At 42.9% G+C, this 27930-nt stretch overlaps 1 protein-coding gene and 1 non-coding gene across 2 annotated transcripts in view; both read left to right on the plus strand.

The window, feature by feature from the left end:
- The window catches only part of MOGAT1 (monoacylglycerol O-acyltransferase 1), a 28184-nt gene extending 669 nt beyond the window's left edge, over positions 1–27515 (plus strand). Inside the window, exons 2-6 of the mRNA XM_037524133.2 lie at positions 9925–10103; positions 10450–10654; positions 14387–14561; positions 17697–17896; positions 25232–27515. Of these exons, the coding sequence (XP_037380030.1) occupies positions 9925–10103; positions 10450–10654; positions 14387–14561; positions 17697–17896; positions 25232–25386 (914 nt within the window). The 3' untranslated portion in view covers positions 25387–27515. The remainder of the gene's footprint in view (positions 1–9924; positions 10104–10449; positions 10655–14386; positions 14562–17696; positions 17897–25231) is intronic.
- LOC119256372 (U6 spliceosomal RNA) lies at positions 15876–15982 on the plus strand. Its single transcript, XR_005127713.1, has one exon. It is a non-coding gene; the product is annotated as a U6 spliceosomal RNA (small nuclear RNA).
- Positions 27516–27930: the final 415 nt, after the last annotated feature.

Consider the following 27930-nt stretch of genomic DNA (forward strand, 5'->3'; position numbering starts at 1 on the left):
GTGGGTTGGGGTGGCTTCTCTCCAAAATAATGCGACCCCGGAGTGTATTCTGGCAGGTGCTTAAATCAGGCTCATGTGGAAATGCACAGGAAAAGCCAGCCGCTAGCCACGCTGGGGGTACCCAGCCGTTTTTGTGGGAATGTTTGTCTGGGCTAGGGGTAAATGGGAATGGTAGGGGCAGGGAGGAGAGAGAAATTATCCGGAACCTTTTAGTGGGAACTTCAATTCTTCTGAAAGCTGAAATCTCCGTGCTCTAGGTCATGGGCTGTATGCTGTTGAGGACTCAAAAATAACAGTGATAGGGCCTCCCTGGTGGCGCAAGGGGTTAAGTCTCAGCACTATGAAGCTACCAGCAGCCACTGCAGCAGGAGTTCCATCCAGACCAGGGAACAAACCCCAAATGGCCAGGAGACCTCTCCTGTCTCACTGGCTGCTCCCCTCAGCACTGTATTTCAGTAGATCCACCTGTTCTGCTCCCCACTCTGTCTCTGGTGAACCCTGTCATTCCCCGGCACCTCTGGCATACAACCCAGCTCTTGTATGAATAAATAAAATAAATCTTAAAAAAAAAAAAATCTCCTGGCACTGTAACAGTTCAAAGGTTTGTACCTTTTGAATTCTTGGATCAGGTTTCTCAACCCTTTCAAAACATTGGAAGAGCTCCTAAAAGATCTGGCTGTCCAGGTTTCCCTAGAATTTCTGATTTGTTTGTTTTTTTAAACAAACTTTCCAATGAACTCTACTGAGCTGTTTAATGAAACAAGGATACAAAGAACATTAACTTGTTAAGTCTTCACTGGCAAATTTTTGAGACAGGATTGATAGCATTACTTCCAGTTTTATTCTGACAGAACCATTGAGACAATAGGAGAAAACACTTGTTGAAAGCTTAGTATGTGCCAGGTGCTAAACTAGTACCCAGCAATTAACCAGGTAACTTTCACAATAACCTTATGAGATTTAAGACCTTTCATTCCTGCATTCATTGTACAGATGCCTGGCTTATTTTACTTGGCACAGTGCCCTCGGGTCTGTCCACATTGTTGCAAGTGGCAGGATTTCCATCTTTTTATGGCTGAGTAATATTCCACTGTGTTTATATTACAGGTTCTTTTTTTTTTTTTTTTAAAGATTTATTTATTTATTCATACAAGCACTGGGTACAGTCAGAAGCGCGGGAGGGTGAGAGAATTCACCAGAGCCAGAGCGGGGAGCAGAACAGGCAGAGTGACGAAGTACACTGCTGAGGGGAGCAGCGGGCGGCAGGAGAGGTCTGCGTGCCGTGTGGGACCCTCGCCCGGTGGCCGGGGATCGAACCGGTGCTGCTGAGGCCATGTGCAGCTTCGCAGCCCAGCGCTCAACCGCTGCGCCACCAGGGGAGGCCCTGTATTACAGGTTCTTTATCCATTGGTCCATCAATGGACACTTTGGTAGTTCCATGTCTTGGTTATTGTAAGTAAATGCAGCACAGAACACAAGGGTGCATTTATCTTTTTAAGATAGTGATTTCATGTACCTTAGATCCTCAGAAGTGGAACTGCTGAATCACTTTTCATCCAGTCTCGATATTTGAGAGACTGACAGTTCTTACTACCTAGTGTGCTACTAGTCTGCTAAGTAGTGGAAACCTGAAAAAGAGAACCAGCATTCACTGGCCATCATCTACCTACAACCCCAGGTGACTGGATCATTAGAATTACCTTTCTAGATGAGAAAGTCGAAGTTCAAGAAATATCTTGCTTAAGACCACGTAGTGAGACCTTACGTAATCTTCTACTGAATGGGTGTGTTTATATACTTACTTACTGTAGCCGCCTTACTGAGGTTCTGACATACAGTAAACTTAAAGCATTTTTATTTTTTTTAAAGATTTATTTATTTATCCATATAAGAACAGGGTATAGGCCACAGGGGTAAGAGGATTCATGAGAGAAAGAGTGGGGAACAGAACAGGTAGTCTGATGAAATACACTGCTGAGGGGAGCAGTGGGTGAGACAGGAGAGGTCTGCTGTGCCATGTGGGTAGCTCCCTGGCCTGCTGGGGATTGAACTCGTGCTGCAGTGGCTGCGGATAGCTTCATAGCACTGTGCCCAACCCCTTGTGCCACCAGGGAGGCCCACTTCAAGTATTTTTAAATGGTGTACAATTTGAAAAGTTGTAAATATATCTGTCTACCCAAGAAACCATAACCACAAGACAGTAAATGTAGACATCATCCCTCACATTTTCCCAAATTCCTTTTGTAATCTGCCCACATCTCCAAATTTCAATGTTTCATGGTTTTAGGGTATACATATAGGTTTGTGATCCATTTTGAGTTAATTTCTGATATGTCTGTGATCCAATTTGGGTTAATCTGACTGGTGCAAGTCTAAGTTCATTTTTTGCCATGGGTGAAATCTAATTGCTCCAACTCCATTTGTTAAGAAAACCAACAGACTATTTTCTCTACTGCATTGCCCTTGTGCCTTTGCCAAAAGCCAGTGGTCCACATACGGCTAAGTTATTTCTGTATGCTTTATTCTGTTCCATTGATCTGTTTGCTGTCTTCACGCTAGTACCATGCTGCTTTGATTACTGTGGCCTTATAATAATTTGAGATATCAGATAGCATTAACCCTTACACTTGTGCTTTTTTCAGAGTTGTTTTGACTGTTGTAGGTTCTTCCCATTTCCATAGGTATTTTAGAATCAGCTCATCAATTCCATGAAATGCTTGTTGAATTCTCATTGGGATTGCTTTTTGATTGCAATTAGTCTATAGATTAATTTGGTAAGAATTAGCTTCTGGTGCCTCCCCGGTGGCGCAGCGGTTGAGCGCTAGGTTGCGAAGTTGCCCGCAGCCTCTGCAGCGCTGGTTCAATCCCCGGCTGCTCCCCGGCCACGGGAGGAGGGTCCCACATGGCTGCGCGCCCGCTGCTCCCCTCAGCAGTGTACTTCGGTCCTTCTGCCTGCACTGCTCCCCGCTCTGGCTCTGATGAATTCTCTCACCCTCCTGCGCTTCTGACTGTACCCAGTGCTTGTATAAATAAATAAAAATAAATCTTTAAAAAAAAAAGAATTAGCTTCTGAACAATGTTTGGCCTTACTCTGTACGGTTTAATTTATGTCAGAAATTTGCAAACTTTAGAGTATATTTAAGGGACATCTGTGGATTTTTATTAAACTGGAGATAAGAGATTTGCATTCTGTGGGCTTCAGGCAGGGCCATTCCTTTTTTTTTTTTTTTTTTTTTTTGTGGGACCCTCACCGGCGGCCGGGGAACAAACCGGTGCTGCAGAGGCTGCAGGCAGCCTCACAGCCCAGCCCAGAGCTCAAGCGCTGCACCACCAGGGGAGGCCCCATTCCATTTTTTTTTTTTTTACATTTTATTTTGAAAAAACTCCATAAAAATAATTACAGAAAATTGTAAAATAGTCCCTTGTTCCTCCCTCAGATTCCCCAAATGTTAACATTTTACCACTTACTTGCCTTTTCTCTCTGTCCCTCTGTTTTTCTTTACATGCACGCACATAAAAACACACATTATTGTTGTTTTTTGAATTCTTTAAAAGTAAGTTGCAAACATACTTTCCCTTTGCACTTAAATTATTCAGAATGTATTTATTTTTTTTTTTAAATTTATTTGTTTATGCATACAAGAGCTGGGGTGTAGGCGAGAAGTGTGGTGCGAGGAAGGCGGGGGTGGGGGGCAGTGGTGAGAGGATTCACCAGAGACAGAGTGAGGAACAGAACAGGCAGACTGATTGAAATACACTGCTGAGGGGAGCAGCGGGTGAGACAGGAGAGGTCTGCTGTGCCAGGTGGGTCAGCTCCCTGGCCTGGGATCAAACTCATGCTGCAGTGGCTGTGGACAACCTCACAGTGCTGAGACATAACCCCTTGTGCCACCAGGGAGGCCCCAGGATACATTTCTTAAAACCAAAGACATTCTCTTGCATAACTATAGCATGATCAGCCAAGTTGGGAAAGAAACAGTAATGAGCATTGTCTGTATGCACCGCCATGCATGTAACTGTAAATATGCACTATGCAGAAATAACTACCACCTAATCAATGCATAGACCCTGTTCAAGTTTAGCAATTGCCCCACAAACAGACTTTATAGCAAAAGAATCTTCATATTGCCCATAATGTCACTACCATTTCTGTTAATTTGAAAAATTTCAGGGGAGTGCATTTGAGCTTTTGCTCCAGTGATTAATACTAGTGTCTTGGACTTCATGAACACTATTTGGTTGCTTTTATTATGGGTTCTCTACATGCTTTTCTGATTGTAGTGATACAAAGTACTGACAGAGTAAGAACACGGGACTGGTTTCAACTAGATCCTCTTTATAATTTATTTCCCTTCCCTAGGGAAAAAGGACTACAATAATGAATTTGTTTTAAAAAAAGAAAAGATGTGGTTCCTGTAAGTAATAATTTTTTTTTAAGTAGTGTGAAACAGACCCACATATGAAGAATGCTAGAATGCAAATTCTGCAAAGGAGAGAGATTTGTCTTTCAACCCCATCCTAAGAACCTCTGGGAGGCAAGTTTTCTTAAAATAGGAATTTTAAAAATAAGAAGAATGTTATACTTCCATTCTTACATTCAGCCGATGGCGTCAATTGCTGATTGTTGTTCTGAAGTACAATGCCTCGGGAATAAGAAGGCAAAGAATATGACATACTAAGTAAGATGCAGATTCCTAAATAAGATGGAAAAGAATGTGACATGCTTGCCTCTGATTCCATTTTTTCCTCTCCTTATTGTGTTCAAGTGTTAACATAAATATAGGTAGATGGAGTAGGGGCATGGAAAGTTCGGTGGAGGGTAAATTTAAAAATTAGGGGAAAAAAGTTTTGAATACAAATGGGAAGGATGCATATGCAAATGAAATATGTTAAATTATTTCTTAATATTGACCACTATTTAATGGCCACCCACACCACAAACACTTCATTGTTGTTCCTGGTGGACCATTAGAAAGATCGAAACAAAGGTGTAGATTTCATGTCACCCCAGCCTGAAATACTCTAGAACTGGTCTCCTAAAAGCAAATACTTTCTACATAATCACCATTATCATACATTATCCCATGTAACAATTCATCTGTGACACAATAGCATTATTTAATATATGATTCATCTTTATTTTTAAATATTAAATTTATTTATGAATAGGCCAGAGGTGCAGGGGTGAGAAAATTCATCAGAGACAGAGTGGGGAGCAGAACAGGTGGATTTACTGAAGTACACTGCTGAGGGGAGCAGCAGGTGAGACAGGAGAGGTCTGCTGCACCATGTGGGTCATTTCCCTGACCAGGGATTGAACTCAGACCACAATAGCAATAACATGATGGTGCTGAGACTTGAACTTCTATGCCACCAGGAAGGCCCCATATGATTCATTTTATATTTTCCTTTAAAACTAGACCAGTTCCTACACCATTTGTCTGGTTTTTAATCTCTGATAATGTATTTTTTAAACATCCCTGGCTAATTACTTTGTAGGACATCCCACAGCCCGGACTTGCCTGGTTATAGTCTCAGGATTGGAGTCAGATTGAATATTTTTGGTAAGAAGCCCACAAAGGTAATGGTGTGTATTTCCCATTGGACCATATCAGGAGGAAGCCTATCATTTTGTCCCTTTATTAGTGATGTTAAATTTAATCTATTTTGAGCCTTATTTGGTTCTGACTTTTAGTACAGTTACAGTGTCGCTGCAGCCCAACACACAGTAGCCAAATGAGCATCAACAGATGAATGAAAAAACAAATTGTGGACTGTTCAGGCAGTGGAATATTATTTAGCCATGAAAAGGTATAAAGTACTGATCCATGGTGCATCATGGCTGAACCTCAAAAGCATGAAGTTAAGTGACGTTCTGCAGAACTTCACCCATTGTATATTTCCATTTGCATGAAATATGCAGAATAAGCCAATCCATAGAAACAGAGGAGATTGATGATTGCCAGGGCCAGTGGGAAGAGAATGAGGTGCAGCTGTACAACATGGTGAACATGCTAAATGTCCTTTGATTATTTTCTTTAAAATAGTTAAATTTATGTTATGTTAATTTCACCTTGATTTTTAAAAAGTGGGTGGCAAGCAGTTTCCTCAATGATGTAGTGAAAGCAGACTCTATGGGAATAAAGTAAAAAGAGTAAAAGCGCTAAGGGACTGACTGGTGACTTTTCAGCCAGAAAATACCTATGTCAAGGCAGCTGAAATTCAGGCCTTCCATGCAACATAGTTTGTAAATCTAGACAATTTGAAAAGGTATCAGCATCAGTTCTAATAGCTGCCCAGTGTTTTGCAATTGACTTATGTATCCTTCCTCTTTGACCTCCGATTTGGAGTCATGTTACCTTGGCTTGCTTCATGAAATAAAAATAGAAAATAGAGGTGATCGAGTCACCTACTTTTGTAGTGTTTTAACAAGTACATTGATGCTGCTTATGACATGAAATATAAAAGAATGTACATGGTGTATGGAGTGGGAGTTTAAATTAGAGCAGCTCCTTTGGATTTAAGGTATCAAAGTATCAAATGGCAAAGATCTCTCTGTTTAGTGACCTGATGTTTTCCTTCCTGTCCTAGGAAGATAAATCAGTATGTGGGGAAACTTTTGCTAGATGTATTTATACAGACAATTTATTGGAAGGCCAAATTTCAAAAAATAAAAGAATGAAAGGAATGGTTGAACTACCACTTATAATCAGTCATTAAAAACAACATTTATGACGAGGTTATAATTCCTAACAGCTAATGTGAGATCATCACAGAGATAAAATGCAGAATTTTTAAAAATGTGTGGTCCATGATGTTAAGGAAACATCTATTCATAGGTAAAAAGACCAAGAGAAAATTTTAACAGTAGCTTCTGTTGAATGACAGTTACTTGGGTCATATTTTGTTTGCTTCTGCTTGTTGCATTTTCCAAACGTGTAACAGTAAAGTTATTGCAGCAGTGAGTTCATTGGTCAGGCACTTCTTGCATGCCTAGTTTTGCGGCATCTCGTGCTTATTCCCCAGCGGTCCTTGGAAATGGGTGCTTTTATTACCCAATTCACAGTAAAGGAATTGAGACTGAAGGTATAAAAGAACTTGCTTCAGGTCAGGCAGCGAGTCAGTGTCAGATTCCAATGTAAGCCAGCCAATTTCAGATGCCCATCTTAACTCTCCTGCATGAAAATAATGAATGTTCGTAATATGCAATGTGTAATCAATCAGAAGGTGTGCTGTTGGGCTCATGGAACACTGACTCAGTAACCGGGGGGCTGTCTTTCTGGATCTGCTCTTGACCCTGTAATTGAAATGAAGTCAATTTGCTGTCAGCCTGAGATTTCCTATCCTTACAGTAAGGAAGGCAGAACTACCTATTTGCCTGATTTTTTTCTGTTTAGGAACGTGTTGTCGGCACTTGTATTAAATACTTGTAAGTATCATGAAGTGGCTGTAGTTGGGTTTGTTTTATATTTAAAGTATATGGGTTTAGGGATTAGGCAGATCCAGGCTCAAGTCCTTTGGGCACTCAAACTCCCTGCAGATCTGTTTCCACAACTGCATATTTGGCTGTGAGGAGTAAATGAGATTGCCTGTGGGACCCGGTCACTCCTCGGTAGCTATTCTCTCTCCCCTGCTGCATCTTGCTCACCGAGTCGAGCCTGGAGAATAATGAGAACTTACCTAGGTTTCTTGTAAGATTTTTACACATTTAGGTAAGATGAACAGAAACTTCACCAATGTGGCAAACTGCCAGCATGCAGAGCTGGTAGAGGGAAGTAGGTGAAACAAAATGGAACGATCCTGGTCGGAATGAGGGCCCAGGACTCCCTTTTGACCTTGGTTCTGGACTCAGGGACACTTTCATGACAGTTTCTGAATGCAGCAGAGGGTTGGGGCACAAGTGCTTGCTTGATGTTTCAAGTGCCCTTATAATCTTTCACCCACCCTGGGGAGAGCTAGTCAGTCCTCTGATGGGGTTCACCTCTGTGTTGAATTAAATCTATACTAGAAAATGTGTTTTTTGATTCTTTTTTTTAATCTATGTTCCGTTTTTGGGGCCTCCAAATTCTACATCTGTAAAATACTTGTAGCTCAGACACTGTGAGGGCTCATTTGAGAAGAAAGCTGTTTTTTAACAGAGTTGACAGGGAGTGGATCAGAGTTTGGGGGACTGAAGTTGGAGAGATTACAGAGACTGCAGCATGTAATAGAAGAGAAAGAGGCGAAGACACTCCTTAAATGAATAGTAACAGCTGGCATTTACTGAGTACTTACTGTGTGCCCAGCTTTCTGTCTTTATGCCCCCTCTCCCTCTTTTATTGATGAATTTCTCTTTATGTAAATATATATATTTTTAAAGATTTATTTATTTATTTTACACAAGAACCGGGGTACAGGCCAGATGCATGAGAGGGTGAGAGGATCCACCAGAGACAGAGCAGGGAACAGAATAGGCAGACAACAGAAATACACTGCTGAGGGGAGCAGCGGGCGAGACAGGAGAGGTCTGCTGTGCCATAAGGGACCCTCGCCCGCTGGCCGGCCGGGGCTGTGGACAGCTTCACAGCGAGGCACTCAACCGCCTGCAGCATCAGGGGAGGCCCTAAATATATTTTAGTGTAATACATAGCACAGGCATGTAGGTCTAGCTTACCTTAATGTATTACTTTTTTTTTTTAAAGATTTATTTATTTATGCATACAAGAACTGGGGTACAGGCCAGAGGTATGGGGGCGGGGGTGAGAGGATTCACCAGAGACAGAGTGGAGAGTAGAACAGGCAGACTGACTGAAATACACTGCTGAGGGGAGCAGCGGGCTAGACAGAAGAGGTCTGCTGTGCCCCGTGGTTAGCTCCCTGGTGGGATATCAAACTCCTGCTGCAGAGGCTGCGGATAGCTTCAGGGTGCTGCGACTTAACACCTTGCCCCACCTTGGAGGCCCTTTAAGGCAAACAATCTTTTCACAACTGCCCACGTCCCTGTCCTGTTTTGTCACTTCTTGCTTCATATATTGCTTCATAAACAGTTAGGATTGCTTTGTCATTAGGAAATATTGCCAAAAGGGAGAGAGAACCAAGAGGTAAAGGGTCTCTCCTACGCTGTTCTCATTCTGGTTTTTGCCCAAGTTCCTGAAAATGAATGTGGTTTGTAGCATGTGCCAGCCTCAGGGGCTCCTGCAGAAGAAACGCCTCCATCCCTCCACTAGGGATGTTCTCTCCACCTGTCATGTTGGGGAGGCTGTGGAGGGACATGGACTTTGACTCTAGACAGACCCACTAGTTAGCTTATATTCTGTGTGTCTTGGGGATTTCACTTAATCTCTCCAAGCCTCTGTGAATTTCTCTAAGCCTCTATTTTCTATAAAATGCATATTAAGAGTAGTATGGTTGCTTCTCTGATATTGGGGTAACAGGAGAGTAAATGCAAATATTTTGGCAGAGTCTATAAAGCACTGCTTGTCATACCATAAACCAATAAATATTAAATAATACAATGCCATAACTATCTTGTTACAGGATCTCACTTGAATGGAGGCCCAGTTTAAGATACAAGTATTAAATCCTCCTACCATGGACTAATGATTTTTCTTCATTAATTTATTTATTTAATGCGTAGAAAAACTGGGGTGTAGGCCAGAGGTGTCAGGGGGGAGGAGGGAGAAGATTAACCAGAGACAAGAATGGGGATTGAAGCAGGTAGATTTACTAAAATACACTGCTGAGGGGAGCAGCAGGCGAGACAGGACAGATCTGCTGCACCATGTGGGTCAGCTCCCTGGCCGGGGATCAAACTCAGGCTACAGAGGTGATAAAACTGAGACTTAACCTCTAGGCCAGCAGGGAGGCTCATGGACCCATGATTGTGTAGTACAGCGAGCAGGTGCTGGCTGACACTGATTCCTGAGGTGTCTCCTTTTTTCACAGCGCAGGTATGTGTTGGAATCATTGTGATATTGATCATATACAATTATTGGTTCCTCTACGTGCCTTATTTGACCTGGCTTTACCTTGACTGGCAGACCCCAGAGCAAGGAGGCAGGAGATGCAATTGGGTCCGAAGCTGGACAGTCTGGAAGCACTTTATCGACTATTTTCCAGTTCATGTGAGTAAAGCTGGTTTATACAGTGTTCTTTTGAATTGGGAGAAGGGTGAACATTTATTCACCTCATAGATATTTTAGGCATTTTCCTTTTAGAGGGAGATATCCCACAATTCAACTCAAGTTACTACATGGACTTTAAGGCTCTGGGCAAAGGCAATAGTCGAAAAATATGTAAATGACTGACAAACTAATAAAAAAAATGGGAACAGCTTTAACCCAGAGAACTTAAACAAGTCATATTTTCCATTTCCTCTTAATGTAAAAACTAATCACGAGTTCTTTTGCTTCTTATTGGAAAATAACAAAGGAACATTTTCTTTTTTATCTCTATATAAATGTGCTGTAGCTTATCAAAACTTGGGATTTGGATCCAAGTCACAACTACATATTTGGGTTTCACCCCCATGGCGTGTTAGTTGTTGGAGCCTTTGGAAATTTTTGCACAAACTACTCAGACTTCAAGAAGCTGTTTCCAGGCTTTACTGCTTATCTTCACGTGCTTCCAGTTTGGTTCCGGTGTCCTTTGTTCCGGGAATACCTGATGACTGGTGGTAAGTGGAGACAGTCCCCCTTTCTGTAGTGTTCTAGGATGGCAGAACCCCATCGAATGTTCCTTCCCAAATCCAGCTGTGTTTCCACTTTCCTAGAGCAAACCCCCATATCTTGACTCCCTCCTGGCACTTTATATGCTATTTGGGTATTTGTTGCCACCTGCACTGGACTGCAAGTGCTGGAGAGACAAAGCTGTATTTTTTTTTTTTTTAATTTACACCAAGTATAGTGCCTGGAATAGAGGAATGTCCCAGAGATGTTAATTCCATGAAAGAATAGGTAAATCAGTGCATTTTGTGTGTCCAGATGTGGAAGAAAGAATCACATATTAAAATAAGTAATAAATTGAGCCTTTGGAGAAGCACTTTATTCTTCATTTTTAGTCAATTGATTTATTTTTTATGTAGGAGTAATTGGGTGTAGGCCAAAGGTGCATGAGGTAAGATGATTCACCAGAGACAGGAGCAGATCAGGTCGATCTACTAAAATACACTGCTGAGTATATTTCGTTAGTCTGTCCTGTTCCCTGCTCTGTCTCTGGTGAATCCTCTCACCCTCCCACGCAACTGGCCTGTACCCCTCTTCTTGTATAAATAAATAAATCTTTTAAAAAAAATACACTGCTGAGGGGAGCAGCGGGCGAGACAGGACAGGTCTGTTGTGCCATATGTGGGTCAGCTCCCTGGTTGGGGATCAAACTCAGGCCAAAGTGTCGATAACTCTGAGACTTAATCTGTAGGCTATAAGGGGGGCCCTGGAGAAGCACTTTGTATATTTTGATGAATATTAAAGGTGGAAAATGTCCTCCGATATGTCTTGAAATAATGACAGCATATAAACGAAACATATTTAATCTTCTATCTTTTTCCTCCCAGATTAAATGTAGCTTGACCCAGAAATAAGTCTCCTCTTCTACTCTGAAATGGTGGAAGACTTTTTGATGAGTGAAGTCAATTTTAAGAATAAAATTCAATTGAGTACTACAGAATGGTTTCAGAAAGCTAAGCTTGCATTAACAGCCCTCATTTCAACTTACGAGACCCAGTTTGATTTTCTGATGTGATCAATTTATTGGCTAGGCATTAACTACATTAAAAAAGTATTTATATATATGATCATTGTGTAGATTATCATCCTTGCATTTATTGGATTAAAGAGGAGAGTCTCTTTTTGGGATTCTATTTCAAGATCAGTAAGTGGCATATTCAGACATAGAATTTTCCATGAAAATTTTTTCAAGTCATTCATTTTTCTAGTCATTACATTTTTGGTAGGAAATGACTAAGCACCAAAGAACTAGGATCTGTGGCTGGGTTTTTGGATTTTCTTTATGAACTCTACCCTGGGTACTGGACTCTAGATCCAATGTGGGCTGCCACTGCATCTGGCCTCTAGAGGGTGCACTCAGCCTCCAAACTAGGGTAGAGGGAAAACATCCCTTCTTGCTTTGCGGACATTGGGTTAGATTTTTATAAATGCAAGAAGATTATGTGGGATTTTTTTTAATGTTCAGAAAACAAATATATTTACAGTGTACCATTTAAGTAAATGGTGTTTAAGTAAATCAAGTATTTCATGTATAGCCATAGGTGAATTTGAATAGTGTCATTGGGAACAGGTGTGGCAAATTCATGGTATGGATATGTGGGTACACCCCTCTCTGTGGCCATGCCAGATACAAATAATCAATCTTTCAGTTCTTCTTCACATAGTACCCCACAGCCACTGTCATATACTAGAGTTGGCACATAAGGCCAAACCTGTCTGACTTATGATACCATGAGATCCTTGACTTTGTTATAACTTGAGATGCCAAAAAGACTAATAAAAATACCCAAACTTGCAGTCACTGGATGGTTAGGATAACCTTGTCTCTAGGTTTAGCGAGCTTTCCTTTCATCCCAGAACCAGCTTCCTAGCACAGACCCTGGTGCAAAGCTGCCCTTCTGTTCCTTGTGGCTGCCTCTCTGGTTATGAGTGACAGTTGGGTGCACCAGACCTGATGTAGTAAAGAAGCAACAGGTGTGTGTTTTGCTATTGCCCGTGAGATTTCTGTGGCTGTAAATCCTTTAGAGTCCAACCTGCAGGCATTCCTTTTGGCCGATTTGGTGAACTTACATTCCGCAGGTGTCAGCCAGAGCACACTCTGCATTTCAAGCTTGCAGTCCCTCTGTCCACCCAGTAAGCCTGGGCAGGTGGCTGAGACCAGGTCACACAGCCTCATACACCACACAGAGGACTTTAGATTTCATCTTGTAGGTATTCCACCGGGAAGTTGTGAGGGATTTTGAGTAAAGGACCCTGACTGGAGTTTGCATTATAAAGATCATCCTAGTATAGTCAGAGGGAGGTGAGCCTGGAGGCTGTGATGATGGAAGGGGCCTATTACAGTGGTTGAGGGAGAGGAGAGGAGGGTCCATCAAGCCCTGTGACTGTGACAATGGAAACTGTCAGAGGTGCTGGGGCCGGGGTGGGGGGAGGGAGAGGGGTGAGAGCATTCATCAAAGACAGAGTGGGGAGCAGAACAGGCAGGTTTACTGAAACACACTGCTGAGGGGAGCAGCAGGTGAGAACAGAGAGGTCTGCTGTGCCAAGGGGGGTAGCTCGCCGGCCAGGGATCAAACTTGTGCTGCAGTGGCTGCTGATAGCCTCATAGTGCTGAGACCTCCTTGCACCACCAGGGAGGCCTGGTGTGCTATAAGACTTTAAAAAGCAATTATTTCTGAAATAGAGGTCGTAAGTGGTTTGTTTTCATCTTTATTCTTTTCTTCCAAGAGCACAGTGTGTTTTCTCCTAAGAGTACATAGTCCATTTAAACTCTGAAAAGGACTCTCCCGAGAATCTCGGGAGACTTGGGAACAGCTGATACACAGCCTGAACAATTATGGAACTGTCCTAAACAATTTGTGAAAGTCAAACCAGACATTTTGGAACTAATGTGAAGATCTGGCGGTTGAGCGAGGATATTTGTCAAATGTCAGAATTTTTTAAACCATTCATATCATGCGTTCATCTTTGGAAAATAAGAAATCATATAGAAACAGGCCACTGTGTATTCAGAAGATCCACATCAGCCTCTTGAAGTGTCTGTTTCTCAACTCTGAGCATGATCAAGGCCACCTCGTACAGCTGTGCAGGTTGTGCACTGAACTCCATGCACTGAGAGCGCCATCCCTGGAGTTGAGCGGTGCACAATGACCCAGACAAGCAGTAGCCTTTGACTGGGAACATGATGTTTTCATTTTTTTTTAGTTTTTTAAAATTTATTTTTGCATAGAAGAGCTGGGGTGCAGGTGCAGAGGGTGAGAGGATTCACCAGAGACAGAGTGGGGAGCTGAATAGGCAGACTGACTGAAATGCATTGCTGAGGGAAGCAGCGCATGAGAAGACAGGAGAGGTCTGCTGCCCTGTGTGCATCAGCCCCTTGGCTGGGATCGAATTCTGGCAAATGTGGTGATAGTGCTGGTACTTAACCCCTAGGACACCAAGGAGGCCCCTGATCACGTGACATTTAGAGTCCCGACCCAACAGCAGTCAAAATGTCAGATCTTACTGGATCTCACCACCAAAGATTTGGCTGTGACAAAAATCATAAATCTGCAATGTGCTCCAAATATAAGCAGCGTCAGACATTTTATTAAATGTCTGCTGATACCATAGAATTTTGTGATACAAATGTTTTCATTAAAAAGCAAAGGAGAATGAATGAGGTCTTTTGTTTATTTACTAAGGAACCGTCTCAGTTTCCAAGAAGAGCTTGTCCCACGTGCTGAGTAAGGAAGGAGGTGGAAACATCTCGGTCATCGTCCTTGGGGGTGCGAAGGAGTCCCTGGATGCCCACCCCGGAAAGTTCACTCTGTTCATCCAGAAACGGAAAGGATTTGTTAAAACTGCTTTAGCCCATGGGTGAGGGACTTTACATTTCTGGTAAATGGGGGAGGGAAGTTAAGATATTCAATGAACACGAACGTTAAAGTAATTTTTCCAGCCTTTAAAGACAAACTTCCTCCTAATCCATCTTTTTTTTTTTTTTTTTTTTTTAAGATTTTATTTATTTATTTATACATATAAGCACTGGGTACAGTCAGAAGTGGGAGGGTGAGGGAATTCACCAGAGCCAGAGCGGGGAGCAGAGCAGGCAGAAGGACCGAAGCACACTGCTGAGGGGAGCAGCGGGCAGCAGGAGAGGTCTGCGCGCCATGTGGGACCCTCCTCCCGTGGCTGGGGAGCAGCCAGGGATCGAACCGGCGCTGCAGAGGCTGCAGGCAGCTTCGCAACCCAGCTCTCAACCGCTGCGCCACTCGGGAGGCCCTCCTCCTAATCCATCTTACAATAAAACATGTGTGGACATTCACGGGGAAAGGAATAGGAGCTTCCCACTAAGGTCACTTAAAGCTGTGGCCTCCGGACATTAAGATTTTCCCCTCCCTTTCTTCTTTCTTCTCCCCTCCCTCTTTTTTATTTCTCTATTTTTCTTTTTAATTTATTCCCCACCATAATCTTGTATGTTCCTTTGTCCTTTCTTCCTTGTCCCTCTTAACCTCAGAGCAATCACTGCATTTATTATGTCTGTAGTTTTGTGTTTTATTTGTCCAGTGATCTGCTATATAAAAGCCTGGTATTTCTCTTTGTCATTCTGACTTGCTTCACTGCACATAATTCCCTCAAACTCTCTCCATTTTGCTGTAAATGTTTGCATTTCATCTTTCCTCTTGGCTGAGTAGTATTCCAGAGTGTGGATAATTCATATCGTCTTCATCCAGTCACCCTTTTGTGGACACAGGCAGCTTTCACACGGCCTTGCTGTTGTAAAATAGTGCTGCAATAAACATTGGAGAACTTATAGTTTTGGTTTTTTTTAAATTTTTATTTATTTTGCCTAGAAGAACTAGGGTGTAGGCCAGAGGTGCAGGGGGTGAGAAGATTCACCAGAGACAGAACGGGGAACAGAACAGGCGGATCAACTAAAATACATTCCTGAGGGGAGCAGTGGGTAAGACAGGAGAGGTCTGCTGCACCATGTGGGTCAGCTCCCTGGCCAGGTATTAGACTCACTCTGCAGTGGCTTGATAGTGCTGAGACTTTAACCCCTGCGCCACCAGGGAGGCCTTGCATCTCTCTTACTGGAAATGATAATGAACATTTTTTCCTATGTCTGCTGGCCTTCTGGACATCCTGTTTGGGGAAATGTAAGGTTATCTTTAAAAGTAAAGCAAAGCAGTGCTCGCTTCGGCAGCACATATACTAAAATTGGAACGATACAGAGAAGATTAGCATGGCCCCTACGCAAGGATGACATGCAAATTCGTGAAGTGTTCCATATTTTTACTCTTCTGCACTGTTGGTGGGAGTGCAAACTGGTCCAACCACTATGGAGAGCTGTGTGGAGATTTCTGGACCTACTAAACATAGAGCTTCCATATGATCCAGCAATTCCACTCCTAGGTATTTACCCAAAGTGTTAGGGGGAAAAGGCAGTCCCAAAGCAAATTCCATACAGGCTTTGTGGACTCCACCCCCACCCCAGGTCAAAGCCAAAGACACTGGGAACTCCAAATCCCATCACCACCAAAGGGAAGGTGGCTGGGACCTGAGGGTGGGGTTAAGCAGCCAGGTGGATACAAAAGGCAGACACGTGGGCTTTGGGGGCTCTCTCCATTTTGGGGCCCTCGGCCAGCTCGCGGCGTCCATCTAGCTCTGAGAGTGACTTTGGGGTTTCCAGGTCGTCGGATCGGGTAGGACGCATTAAAGACTTTATTTCCCTATTTTCTCCCTGAGTTGTACATTTTCCTTATTTCTTTTTCTCTTGTAAATAAACCTTTTATTAACCCTTTTGCGTGTGTCTGTAGTAGAGTATTCATAAGTCCCTTTAAAGCGCGCGGGTGAGGACCCACAGCCAGGAACCCGTTTAATATCGGGGTTGCTCTATAACAAAAGGACACAGAAACATCAATTCCAAAGAACACCTGCACCCCTATGTTTATAGCAGCACTGTTTACAATAGCTAAGCTTTGGAAACAGCCCAAATGCCCAAAAATAGATGACTGGATCAAGAAGATGTGGTACATACACACCATGGAATATTACTCAGCATTCAAAAAAGATAAACACATGCAATTTGCAGCAACATGGATGGCGCTGGAAGGGATCATGCTCAGCGAAATAAGCCAGAAAGAAAAAGAAAAATACCGGATGGTCTCACTCATAGCAGGAATCTAGAAAACTTAAATAAGGGACCAGGAAAATGAATAACTATAAGAAAGTGAAAATCAAAACCAACAAAAAACTATGAACAGAGACACTTTTTGGGGGGTGGGGGGTGGGAGGGGAGGGATTGGGGTCAGAATGGGGGGGTTGCAATTGTATGGGGAATATAAAAATAAAATTTATTATTAAAAAAATGATTATTTTAAAGAATATTTAATGACATAGAAATATTTTCTAAATGTATTATATTAAAAATACAGGTTATAAACCATTAGCTGCAACATGGTGCTATTTTTTAAAGTATAGAATAAACATGTAGAATAGTTTGAAAGGTCATAATCTTGAATATCTACAGTACTATGTCTAGGTGGAGAGAATTCCAATAATTTTTATTTTTTAACTTATTATTTTGTAAGTTACCATTGAGCAGTTATTATTTTCAGTAATTAAAAAAATAAATTTAAAAATGAAAAAAAAAAGTAAAGCAAAGCAAACAAAACCAGAAAATTTTATAGACACAATATAAATTTACAGTCAAAAGAACTATGACCAAAACTATAGGTGAACTCCAAGCTCCCTGGAACCTTGTTCTCTTTAGGATAAAATCCCACAACTCTGTAGACTACATAAGAACCTCCCCAAAGGATGTCGGGATGTCAGTTTCATTTTGGAGCACATGAACTTGGCAATACAGGGAGACTTGGGAACTTTCAAGAGCTGTTAAGAAAGAATCTGTTGTAAAAATCAGCTGGACAGAATAAAATAGCTAATATTTCAATAAAATATTTTAAAATATTTCCCGAAAATTCTTATTCCTCGCTTTTTTACTTGCAGAGCCTATTTGGTTCCCGTGTTTTCCTTTGGTGAAAATGAAGTATATAAACAAGTTAGCAATCCTAAAGGCTCATGGCTTCGAACTATGCAGGAGAAAATGCAGAAGATCGTGGGGTTTACTTTGCCACTCTTCCACGCCAGAGGAATTTTTCAATACAGTATTGGCCTTGTGCCCTACCGAAAACCTATCCACACGGTTGGTATGTACATCATGAAAGGCTTATTAAAATGAGTAAAGGTATTATCTTTCTTTGAACAATGTTTATTGTTATTGACTGGGGTGCTGATAGTGCAAGAGATGTGGGTTTGAATAGGAACTTCATAAAATAACTTCCTGTAGATGCTACTTGAGCTTGATTTACAGTATATACATTTTCTTATGAAATATTTTCCATTTTGATGGGGATTGATTACTTTCAAAAGCATGGCAGTTGAAGTATAGGTCGACTCCAGTTTTAGAAGTAAAATATCCAATGCTCTTTGATGAATCTATTTCTCAGTCAGCAGATTGTAGTGTAATAATGCTTTGATGAACAAGTTACACCTGTTAATATATGGAGATGTCTGTGTAATAGATTTTTTTCATCATGCAGTTCATATAGTTATCAGTTTCTATAGTAAAAGATATTTTTAAGCAACTAATTATATGTATATATTTTAATACAGATTTTATTATCTTTTGTTATTTATTTAATTGAGACAATGATGGTTTACATCACCATATGTTTTAAGAGTACAGGTTCACACCTCTTCATTGTGTGTTGCCACACCACACCTACCACCAAAGATCCAATAACTCTCCAAAGTCCATTGGACCCCCTCCAACCTTTGGGCATATGCCCTTACCTCCCCATAAACTCAGTTCTGTGGTCAGATTTCAAGGATTCATCTGGATTTGGTTTTGTCTTTTCCTTTGCTTTATTCATATTCCACTGTGAGTGAAATCACTGATACTTGTCTTTCTCCTTCTGGCTTATTTCATGTAGCATACGCCTCTCCAGTGCCATCCAAGTTGTCATAAATGGCAAGATTTCATCTTTTTTTAATAGCTGAGTAGTATCCTATTTGCAGATATACCACATTTTCTTTTTCTTTTTTTAAAAGATTTTATTAACTTATGCATATAAGAGCTGGGGTGTAGGCTAGAGGTGTAGGGGGTGAGAAGATTCACCAGAGACAGAGTGGGGAGCAGAACAGGCAGATCTACTGAAACACACTGCTGAGGGGAATAGCCAACGAGACAGGAGAGGTCTGTTGTACCATGTAGGTCAGCTCCCTGGCCTGGGATCGAACTTGTCTTGCAGCGGCTGCCAATAGCTTCATAGTGCTGAGACTTAATCCCTTGCACCACCAGGAAGGCCGTTATACCACATTTTCTTTTAAGACTGATTTTATTTTTGAAAGTTGAGTATTTGGGGGAATATAGTAGGCAAAGAGGGTAACAGACAATGTTGATGAAAGGGCTGAGGAGCAGAACAGGTGGATCTACTGAAATACACTGCTGAGGGGAGCATTGGGTGAGACAGGAGGGGTTTGCTGCACCATGTGGGTCAGCTTCTGGCCCGGGATTGAACTCAGGCCACAGTGGTAATAGCAATGAGACTTAACCCGTAGGCCACAAGGAAGCCCTTTTCTATTTATTATTAATAAGGATTGTGGGGGCAGTATTCCTTAGGGTCTGTCTAATGATCTGGTTCTTCATCAAACTTTACTGGATGGTTTTCTTTTTTTTAAAGATTTATTTATTTATTTGTTTGTTTGTTTATTTATTTATTTATTTATGCACGTACTGGGTACAGTCCGAAGTGCGGGAGGGTGAGAGAATTCACCAGAGCCAGAGCGAGGAGCGGAACAGGCAGACTGACAAAGTACACTGCAGAGGGAAGCAGTGGGCAGCAGGAGAGGTCTGTGACCCATGTGGGACCCTCTCCCAGTGGCTGGGGATCGAACCGGTGCTGCAGAGGCTGTGAGCAGTTTTGCAGCCCAGCGCTCAACCACTGTGCCACCGGGGAGGCCCTTTACTGGATGGTTTTAAATGGCCATGGGTAATGCTTGCCTGAATTAATGATAACAATTATGTTGCAAACTGGTCATTTTCTAATTGTCACACTCCTCCTATATCAGTTATTGGCATTTCCCATAAAGAAGAGCTTTTTCTTCTGCCCGTGTCAGATTGTTAGAATTATCAACACCCAGACAGGCTGGGTCTCAGCCATGTTTGCATGTGGCCAAGAAAGGGTTCCAACCCCATCTTTTCCATCCTCAAGTCTTCCACTGACTTTCTACCAATGCAGAGTCTATCTTCTGACTATGGAGGTGTTAGATTCATTGACTGCATTTTTATTCTTATGGCAACATTGGAGAAAAAACAACAACAACTGTGCCATGGAGAAATGGATTCTGTATCTGTAGGTGCACAGTGATGTCAGTTATATATCAGATATAGTACGTGGCGTAGATTTTACACCTCTAAAGTGGAGCCTATTCTAGTTGTCCTATCCTTTCTCAGGGTTATTGCTGGGATTAACTGACATGATTCATGAGAAAGCACCATGTCAACCCCAGGTGCCTGGAAATTGTGAGTTGGTGGGTAGAGCCTAAGGCTTCCTAGACAGCTGTTGAAAGCAGTTGATGTGTTTCCAATTTTCCTGTGTAAGTGTTCTTGCCAAAATATTCATCTGAACCGAATCAGGAGGAAATAGACAAATTCAGATGGTGGGACATTGTACAAAACTGCTGGCTGCAAGTCTTCAAAAAATTATCAGTATTGTGAAAGGCCTAACCAGGAGGAGCCGAGACACAGAACAGCTGTAGTGGGTTAGAGGGAAACAACTATTCAGGATGTCATTGAGACAGTGGAGAAAATTTGACTATGGATTAGTTCAAATTAATATTGTGGAGAGGTCAGTTCCTTGAGTACAGAGGACTGCTGTTCTCCATGCCATCGTTCTTGTTCTTTGGTGCCACAAGTGGAAATATTCAGGGATGATTAACACAATGGGATCATTGATGTCTATGACTTGCTTTCATTTTGTACGTGTGTGTGTACAAAATGTTCAAAAATTGGTATGTCTAGAGAAAGGGTATACACGTGCTTATTGTAGTATTCTTTCTATAGAAAGCTTGAGTTTTTTAAATAAAAAAAGATAGGGAATAAAGTATACATTATTTAAATAAAAATGGTTTGAAACCACTTAGGGACAGAAGTAATCCATTTTGTTTCAAATTGTTATTATCCCCTGAGAGGAAGACCAATCTAAAGGATTCTCTGAAATAGGAAGGACAGGGAACCTGACAAATTTAATTGAAGAGTAGGGTTGAAAGGAGACAATAACATCTAAAAGATTAGTATGGTGCACTGTACCATATGCTGAGTACTCATTAAATGTACACGTGTGTGTGTGTTTATGTGTACATACACAGTACACACACATGTTCTCACATTGGGTCTCTTTAGAGACTCCGCCATAAACCAGAGGTTGCGCTTGAATCCAGCTCTTCTTGGACACCCAGGTTTCAATTCCACAACCCACACTGGCACACAGCTCCCTGTCTGCTCTTTCTCTAAACATTTAGCTACGTGCCACGCACAGAAAGAGTAGTACCTATGTGAGCCCAGTAGGGAGATAAACTGTGGAACTTTCATGATTATAGAAAAATAGAGCAAAGATTTGATTATGAGGGATCCACTCTCTCTGCCTCAATGAGAAGAAAATAATGCTTATTTTTGCATCCTTTCTGGCTGTGTATACAGTGGCTCCAAAGTTTTTCATTCCTTTTCCTAATCCACATATAATAAAGCCACAGCAACACAGAAGTGAGAGCAAGACTGCTGTGGGTGGTAATAAGTGCATAGCTGGTGTTGACTTGCTGGATGGAATTAGAAGATGAAACAGCCTTGCCAGTGTAGGGGAAGAGAAATAATTTTCCCTCTATCTTTGCAACCTCTTGGCTGAGATGCTTCCTGTAGTAAAAGAGAGATTAGCAGGAGAAAAACAAATCTTGTATATACATTGAGCCCACTCCCAAAAGACATGAAAACCAAGGGCAAATTGGGCAATTGAAGCTTCTCTGCCATCCTGAGCTAAGGGATGGGATAGGGGCCTGGGGCTTCAAGGGGGTAGAGGGTAATTCCCAGGAAGAAAAGAGCAGATATGTGGTTAATTAGGTGTTTGCCCCATCATACAGATAGTCATTCAGTTATCTGATGAACGCTCTTTCTGGGCAGGCCCCCTCTCTGAATTCCTTTAGATAGTTAAGGGAGAAGTAAACATTTTCCTTGAATATGCCGGATCTTAATTTGCCTTTGGCTCAAAATAATTCACATGTCCTAGTGGCACATTGGGGGAGGCTTATTCTGAACCCCTTCACCAGCTATAAAAAGCAGTGGACCACAAACAGCAGCTGTGGTTCCTGACTGCCACAGTGGGTGTTGGCTGATTTTCCTGGCAAGGAGTTGACTTCAAGAGCAGCCTGATGCAGTGGTTTCTCCTTTGTGGGATGCAGCAGTAAATGATGCCCTTCGGCTCAGACTGAAAGCATTTTTTTTTCTCTTCACAGTAAAAATCTCCTTTATATGGAGAGAGAATTCTGCTGTTCAAAAGCTCAGGTAGCCTACCCGAGAATTGCAAGTTTCTGTTTGGTTACCTCTGCTTTTATCCCTAAAAAAGTCTGTAAGCTAGGCTTCTTACTCTGTAATCCAATTTTGGTTTAGTTTAGTAATGAGTGGCAGGAGTATTGGGTTTAAATTCTTATTTCCTCTCTTTTGTGTGTGTGGTTTGGAACATTCAGAATCTCGGTTTCTCTATGCATAAATAAGAGGAAGGCGAATATAACTAACTCTGTCTCATTGTTGACTGGGGAAAGCCTTATAATGGTATAGTCAATATCTGTGGGCATATTTGAGCTCTCTGGAAGAACTGTCTGAAATATAATAAAACCATTAATAGGGGCCTCCCTGGTGGCACAAGGGGTTAAGGCGCAGCACTATGACAGTTAAGGCTGTCCACAGTCACTACATCACCAGTTCCATCCCTGGCCATGGAGCTACCCACATGATGCAGCAGACCTCTCCTGTCTTGCCTGCTGCTCCCCTCAGCAGTGTATTTCAGTCAGTCTGCCTGTTCTGTTCCCCACTCTGTCTCACCCCCCACACCTCTGGCCTGTACCCCAGTTCTAGTATGCATAAATTTAAAAAAAACATTAATAAGAATAGAATTGAAACTCACTGTAGAATAGCTTATAGAAACTAGACTCAGTGAATAATTCAGAATTCACAAATCCTAATTCAAGTAAGTTGGGAACAACACGCTTCATCTTCTGTGTTCCCTCTGACAGTTGCTCTTGACCTTTCTCCTGGGGGTAATTTCACTAAGAAACAGAAGTTATTTCTATTAAACCATGAATTTGCAAATTTGCTAGTAGATTGACGTATGGATTTCTCAATTTGCATGTAAATTTCTCATTCCACCCTACCCCCCAAACAATGACTAAGTTCAGAACTGGAAAGATGCTTTAAAATCTTGTCGTTTTACTCTTTTATCCTGTACATGTGAAAATTAAGACCAGAGAGACAGTTACCAGCTAGCACTAACCTGGTCTAACCCGGTGCTTTGGACAACACCCCCTCCTGATTTCACCCTATTCAGTATTAGCCTCTCCTAGTCCATTTTTCTAACAACTACTCACAGCCAGATGGTATTCTAGTTCTTTCTGTCGAATTGCAAAGGACTGGTGTCTATATAAATGTGACATCCCAGGTATCAAAGAAAACTCTACATTTAGTCATTTGAGGATATTAATGTTGCAGAATATATAAATAAATTACTAGCTCTGTGCCCTTGTATACACCAGCTACACATAGTTTTTATGTAATACATATTATGTGTGTCTATCACTCCATTCTCTGTCTTACCTCCCATACTGATGTCCTTTATTACTTCTTTCTCTGTAACTTAATGTTTTTGCCTGTATTTTTCTTTAAATAATCACCTGCTGTTACTGACATGGATTTGAGTCTTGGATGTAGCCCAAGGACTCTAGTAGGCCAAAGGAAAGCTCCTTGTCTGTGAGTCTGCTCTGTTCCTTACAGTCCCACTTGACCTCATGCCCAGGCTAGTTAAAGGCAATCAGCTGCCCAGAGGGTGGGTCACTCAGCATCCTGTATAGTTTCAGCTCTACCCAGATATAGCAGCACCCGACCAGCAGAGGGCTCAGTCAGTCACAGGGAGCAGGTGCCAAAGCCCCGGGTATCGGAGACAAGTTCCTAGTTATATGCACACTCCTTTTCAAATAAGTGTGGAAGCTTCCACATACAATTAATTTTGAACTATGCAGGTAAAACAAAAGCATGCTCTTTATGGAAAGTTCATACACTACAGATAACTTCCAAGTTCTCCCATTCCTATCTCCCTTCCTACAGGGAGCCGTTATGACCTCTTTCTCCAGACTTGTAAAACATATTCTAAGAGCTTACAGGTTACCTAGGGATAGAAATAGTCTTCATATATGGGCTCATACAGCATGAGCTGTATTATTTTACACCTTACTTCTTCCCCACTTAACTGTGAGTGTGCACACATATTTCACTTTTTTTTAAAGTCTGCCAGCTAGGATTCCATTGAGTCAGTGTTCTGTGGCTTATTGAATAAGTTGTCTATGAAACTTTGGGTTGGTTTGTTTTCCACTATTAGCAACAGTGGGGGACTTGTGTGTGTGTGTGTGTGTGTGTGTGTGTGTGTGTGTGTGTGTGTGTGTTTTCTAGCACGGATGCTTAGCTGGGGAGATCTACATCTATAGAGAGAGAAATTGGACTTTTTAAGGAGGATGTTAAGAGTCAGTGCACAGGAGGGCTGTCATTGCCTCAGGTCTGTGTGGCCTGTCATAATCGGGCGCTGTGGCCTGGTGTCAGCTGTGCCAGAGGGAGAGAGCTGGTGACCAGCACGCCCAGCGCTGTCCCTCGCCTCACAGCTGCAGTCCACACAGACGTTCATTTGTTTGTTTTTTTAAAAAAAGATGGAGTTTTTATTTTTTTTTTAAGATTTATTTATTTATGCAAGAACTGGGGTGCAGGTCAGAGGCAAGGGAGGGTAGGAAAATTCACCAGAGAGAACAGGGAGCAGAACAGCAGACAGACCAAAGACACTGCTGAGGGGAGCAGCGGGCGAGGCAGGAGAGTTTTGCCGCACCGTGTGGGTATCTCCCTGGCTGGCTGGGAATCGAACTCATGCTGCAGAGGCTGCAGACAGTTTCACAGCGCAGCACTCAACCCGCTGCGCCTCTGGGGAGGCCCACAGAAGTTCCTTTGACTCAAAGTTGAAGCCGCGGGGGCACTGACCGTCCCAGTGTCTGCTGGGGAGGTGGGTTCTGTGTGTTGTGAAGGGGACGGTGTGGCCACGGGTGACCCCAGCTCAGTCCAGCAGGGAGAGAGCGCCAGGCCTGATGGGCTCCCTGGGTGGTTCTGGGGGGCTGTCCACACGGGGACGTCTGTGGTGGGTGACCTACAGTCCTGGGTCACGTTTTCTGTCTCTTTGCAGTTGGCCGCCCCATCCCTGTGCATCAGACCCCGGACCCCAGCCCACAGCAGGTCGAGGAACTGCATCAGACCTATCTGGAGGCGCTAAGGCAATTATTTGAGGAACACAAAGGGAAGTATGGTGTCCCAGAGCACGAGACGCTCATATTCAAGTAACTGAGATGCCCAGGAGGCTGCGGAAGACAAGAATGTCCCGACAGGAAAAGGAATATTTGAAATATGTATATGTTTTCCTTTGACTCAGAAGCCCATTGGCGTCTGGAAAGTGTTATTGATGGTGACAGGTGTTGATGTTTATCTGTGGTAAATAAAAAGACAGAGGGGTAGCTGTGGGATAAGGTGGGGGGGTGTTAATAGCCTTTTAATAATCTTACTCATTTAGAAAAGTGAGATCATTTTACGGGTTAAGAAAGCGTGTAGAATTACTCATAAGCTCAAAAAATGACAGTGTCAAAAAATTATGAGCCCCTTCCTCCCTATCACAGACTTAAGGTGCTTCTACCCAGCTGCCAGCTGCTGTTGGCACAGCTGGGATAGTCAGGAGACAGTGTGTGGCCATGGTGCCAGAGGACAGGAGATCTTTTTCCTTCTTCTGCTTGAACTGTCCATTTACTGGTGACTAATGTGACGTTTAAGACTTAGATACTTTGCTTTTTTAAGTGGAGTCAAGCAATGCACTTGTATGCAGGAATGCAGTTTCTCTGCAGCTTTGATGGGGTGAACCCACCAAATGGAAAACCATGTGGATAAGAGCATGTCTCCTCACTTCTGCTCCTGTTGAGAAAGTCATCCTTGCCATTTGCTTAGAAATAGATCATTGTGGGGGCCTCCTTGGTGATGCAGGGGTTAAGTCTCAGTGCTGTCAAGCTCTCACCAGCCATTGCAGCGTGAGTTCGATCCCCACCAGGGAGATGACCCGCATGGCGCAGCAGATCTCTCCTGTCTCGCCTACTGCTCCCCACAGCAGTATAGTTCAGTAGATCTGCCTGTTCTGCGCCCCACTCTGTCTCTGGTGACTCTTCTCATGCCCTGCACCTCTGGTCTGCATCCCAGCTCTTCTATGCAAAATAAATAAAATAAAAAAGAAATATATCATTGTGTAGAAACAGGGAGGCCACTGGGAGATGTGACTGTGCACCATGTTTTAGGACACGGGAATTCCAAAAGGTTTCTGTGGTCATAGACATAGTCTTATTTTCTTCCCAAATGGCCTCTTTGTGTAGGATGAGCTATGAGGGAAAGTGTCCTCTGGGGAGAGGTGTGCGGTTCGCAGCTCACCGGGGTCATATCCAGCTCTGAGAAGCAGCTGTGGGGCCTCTCTGGTGGCGCAGGTGGTTGAGCACAGCGCTGTGAAGCTGTCCGCAGCTTCCGCAGTGCCGGTTCGATCCCCGCCGGCCTCAGAGCAACCCACATGGCTAGCAGACCTCTCCTGTCTCGCCCGCTGCTCCCCTCAGCAGTGTATTTCGTTAGTCTGCCTGTTCTGTTCCCCGCTCTATCTCTGGTGAATCCTCTCACCCTCCCATGCATCTAGCCTGTATCCGGGCTCTTGTATAAATAAAATAAATCTTTAAAAAAAAAAAAGGAAAAGAGAAGCATCTGTGTTCCGTGAGGCCAGGAGACTTGTTTCTCCCGCTCACCAGTGTCTCCATGTAGGAGGCATGAAATTGGCGCTCGCTTGGTGAATGTGCTTAAAGGTGCACACACAAGGTGAAGGATTCTTAATGCTAAACCACACAATGAAACCTGTTATAAGACCGATGTTCAGGAGGGACTAGTTGAGCGTCTGTCCTGTGCTAGTTGGCACTACTGTAGGCTGGTATATATGGCAGGTTTCTGTCATGGCAAGCACAGGAGGTGGGATCTAGTGCCAGGGGCCTTATCTCAGTGACTTTATGCCTTGTCTGAACTACCTCACCTGCACAGATCCCAAGTGTGGTGACATGAGCACAAGCCTGGAGGGCTTGGCTCTGTGTGTTCCTCGCACAGTGACAGTGTTGACGAGATTTGTTGCTTAGTTGTTTGTTTTCAGTAACCCAAGATGGCTAGTCCTCCGGTTTGTATTTTTAAACTAAGTGATAAAATGTGTTTGGGTAGAAGGGTAGAGGGTAGAAGGAGGGGGGAGGTTTGAGTGACTGCAAGTACAGTTTATTTATCTTTTTAAAGGAGAGAACCATCTTCTAATGGAACCAGCTTGTAGCTCCCGTTCCTCTTGGGTGGCAGACACAGAAGCAGTGCTTTATATTTAAAACAAGGGATTTCTCTAACGCCTCATGTTTTTTTTTTTTTTTTTTATAGAGGCATGTTTATTTATTTATTTGTTTGTTTGTTTGTTTGTTCTGTTTACACATGCACTGGGTACAGTCAGAAGCGCGGGAGGGTGAGAGAATTCACCAGAGCCAGAGCGGGGAGCAGAGCAGGCAGAAGGACCGAAGTACACTGCTGAGGGGAGCAGCGGGCGGCAGGAGAGGTCTGCGCGCCATGTGGGACCCTCCTCCGGTGGCCGGGGAGCAGCCGGGGATCGAACCGGCACTGCAGAGGCTGAGGGCAGCTTCGCAACCCAGCGCTCAACCGCTGCGCCACCGGGGAGGCCCAACGCCTCACGTTTTAATCATTTTCATCAGTCCTTCCCAAACAGGCTCAGCGTCCTGCCTTAATAGCTTACAAGAGAAGGGGAAAGTCTGTAGTTACCTCCCAGGGGGA

The sequence above is a fragment of the Talpa occidentalis genome, unplaced genomic scaffold (genome assembly GCF_014898055.3).
Source record: "Talpa occidentalis isolate TD23 unplaced genomic scaffold, MPIMG_talOcc4v2.1 talOcc4.3, whole genome shotgun sequence".
In the NCBI taxonomy this organism is placed as follows: domain Eukaryota; kingdom Metazoa; phylum Chordata; class Mammalia; order Eulipotyphla; family Talpidae; genus Talpa; species Talpa occidentalis.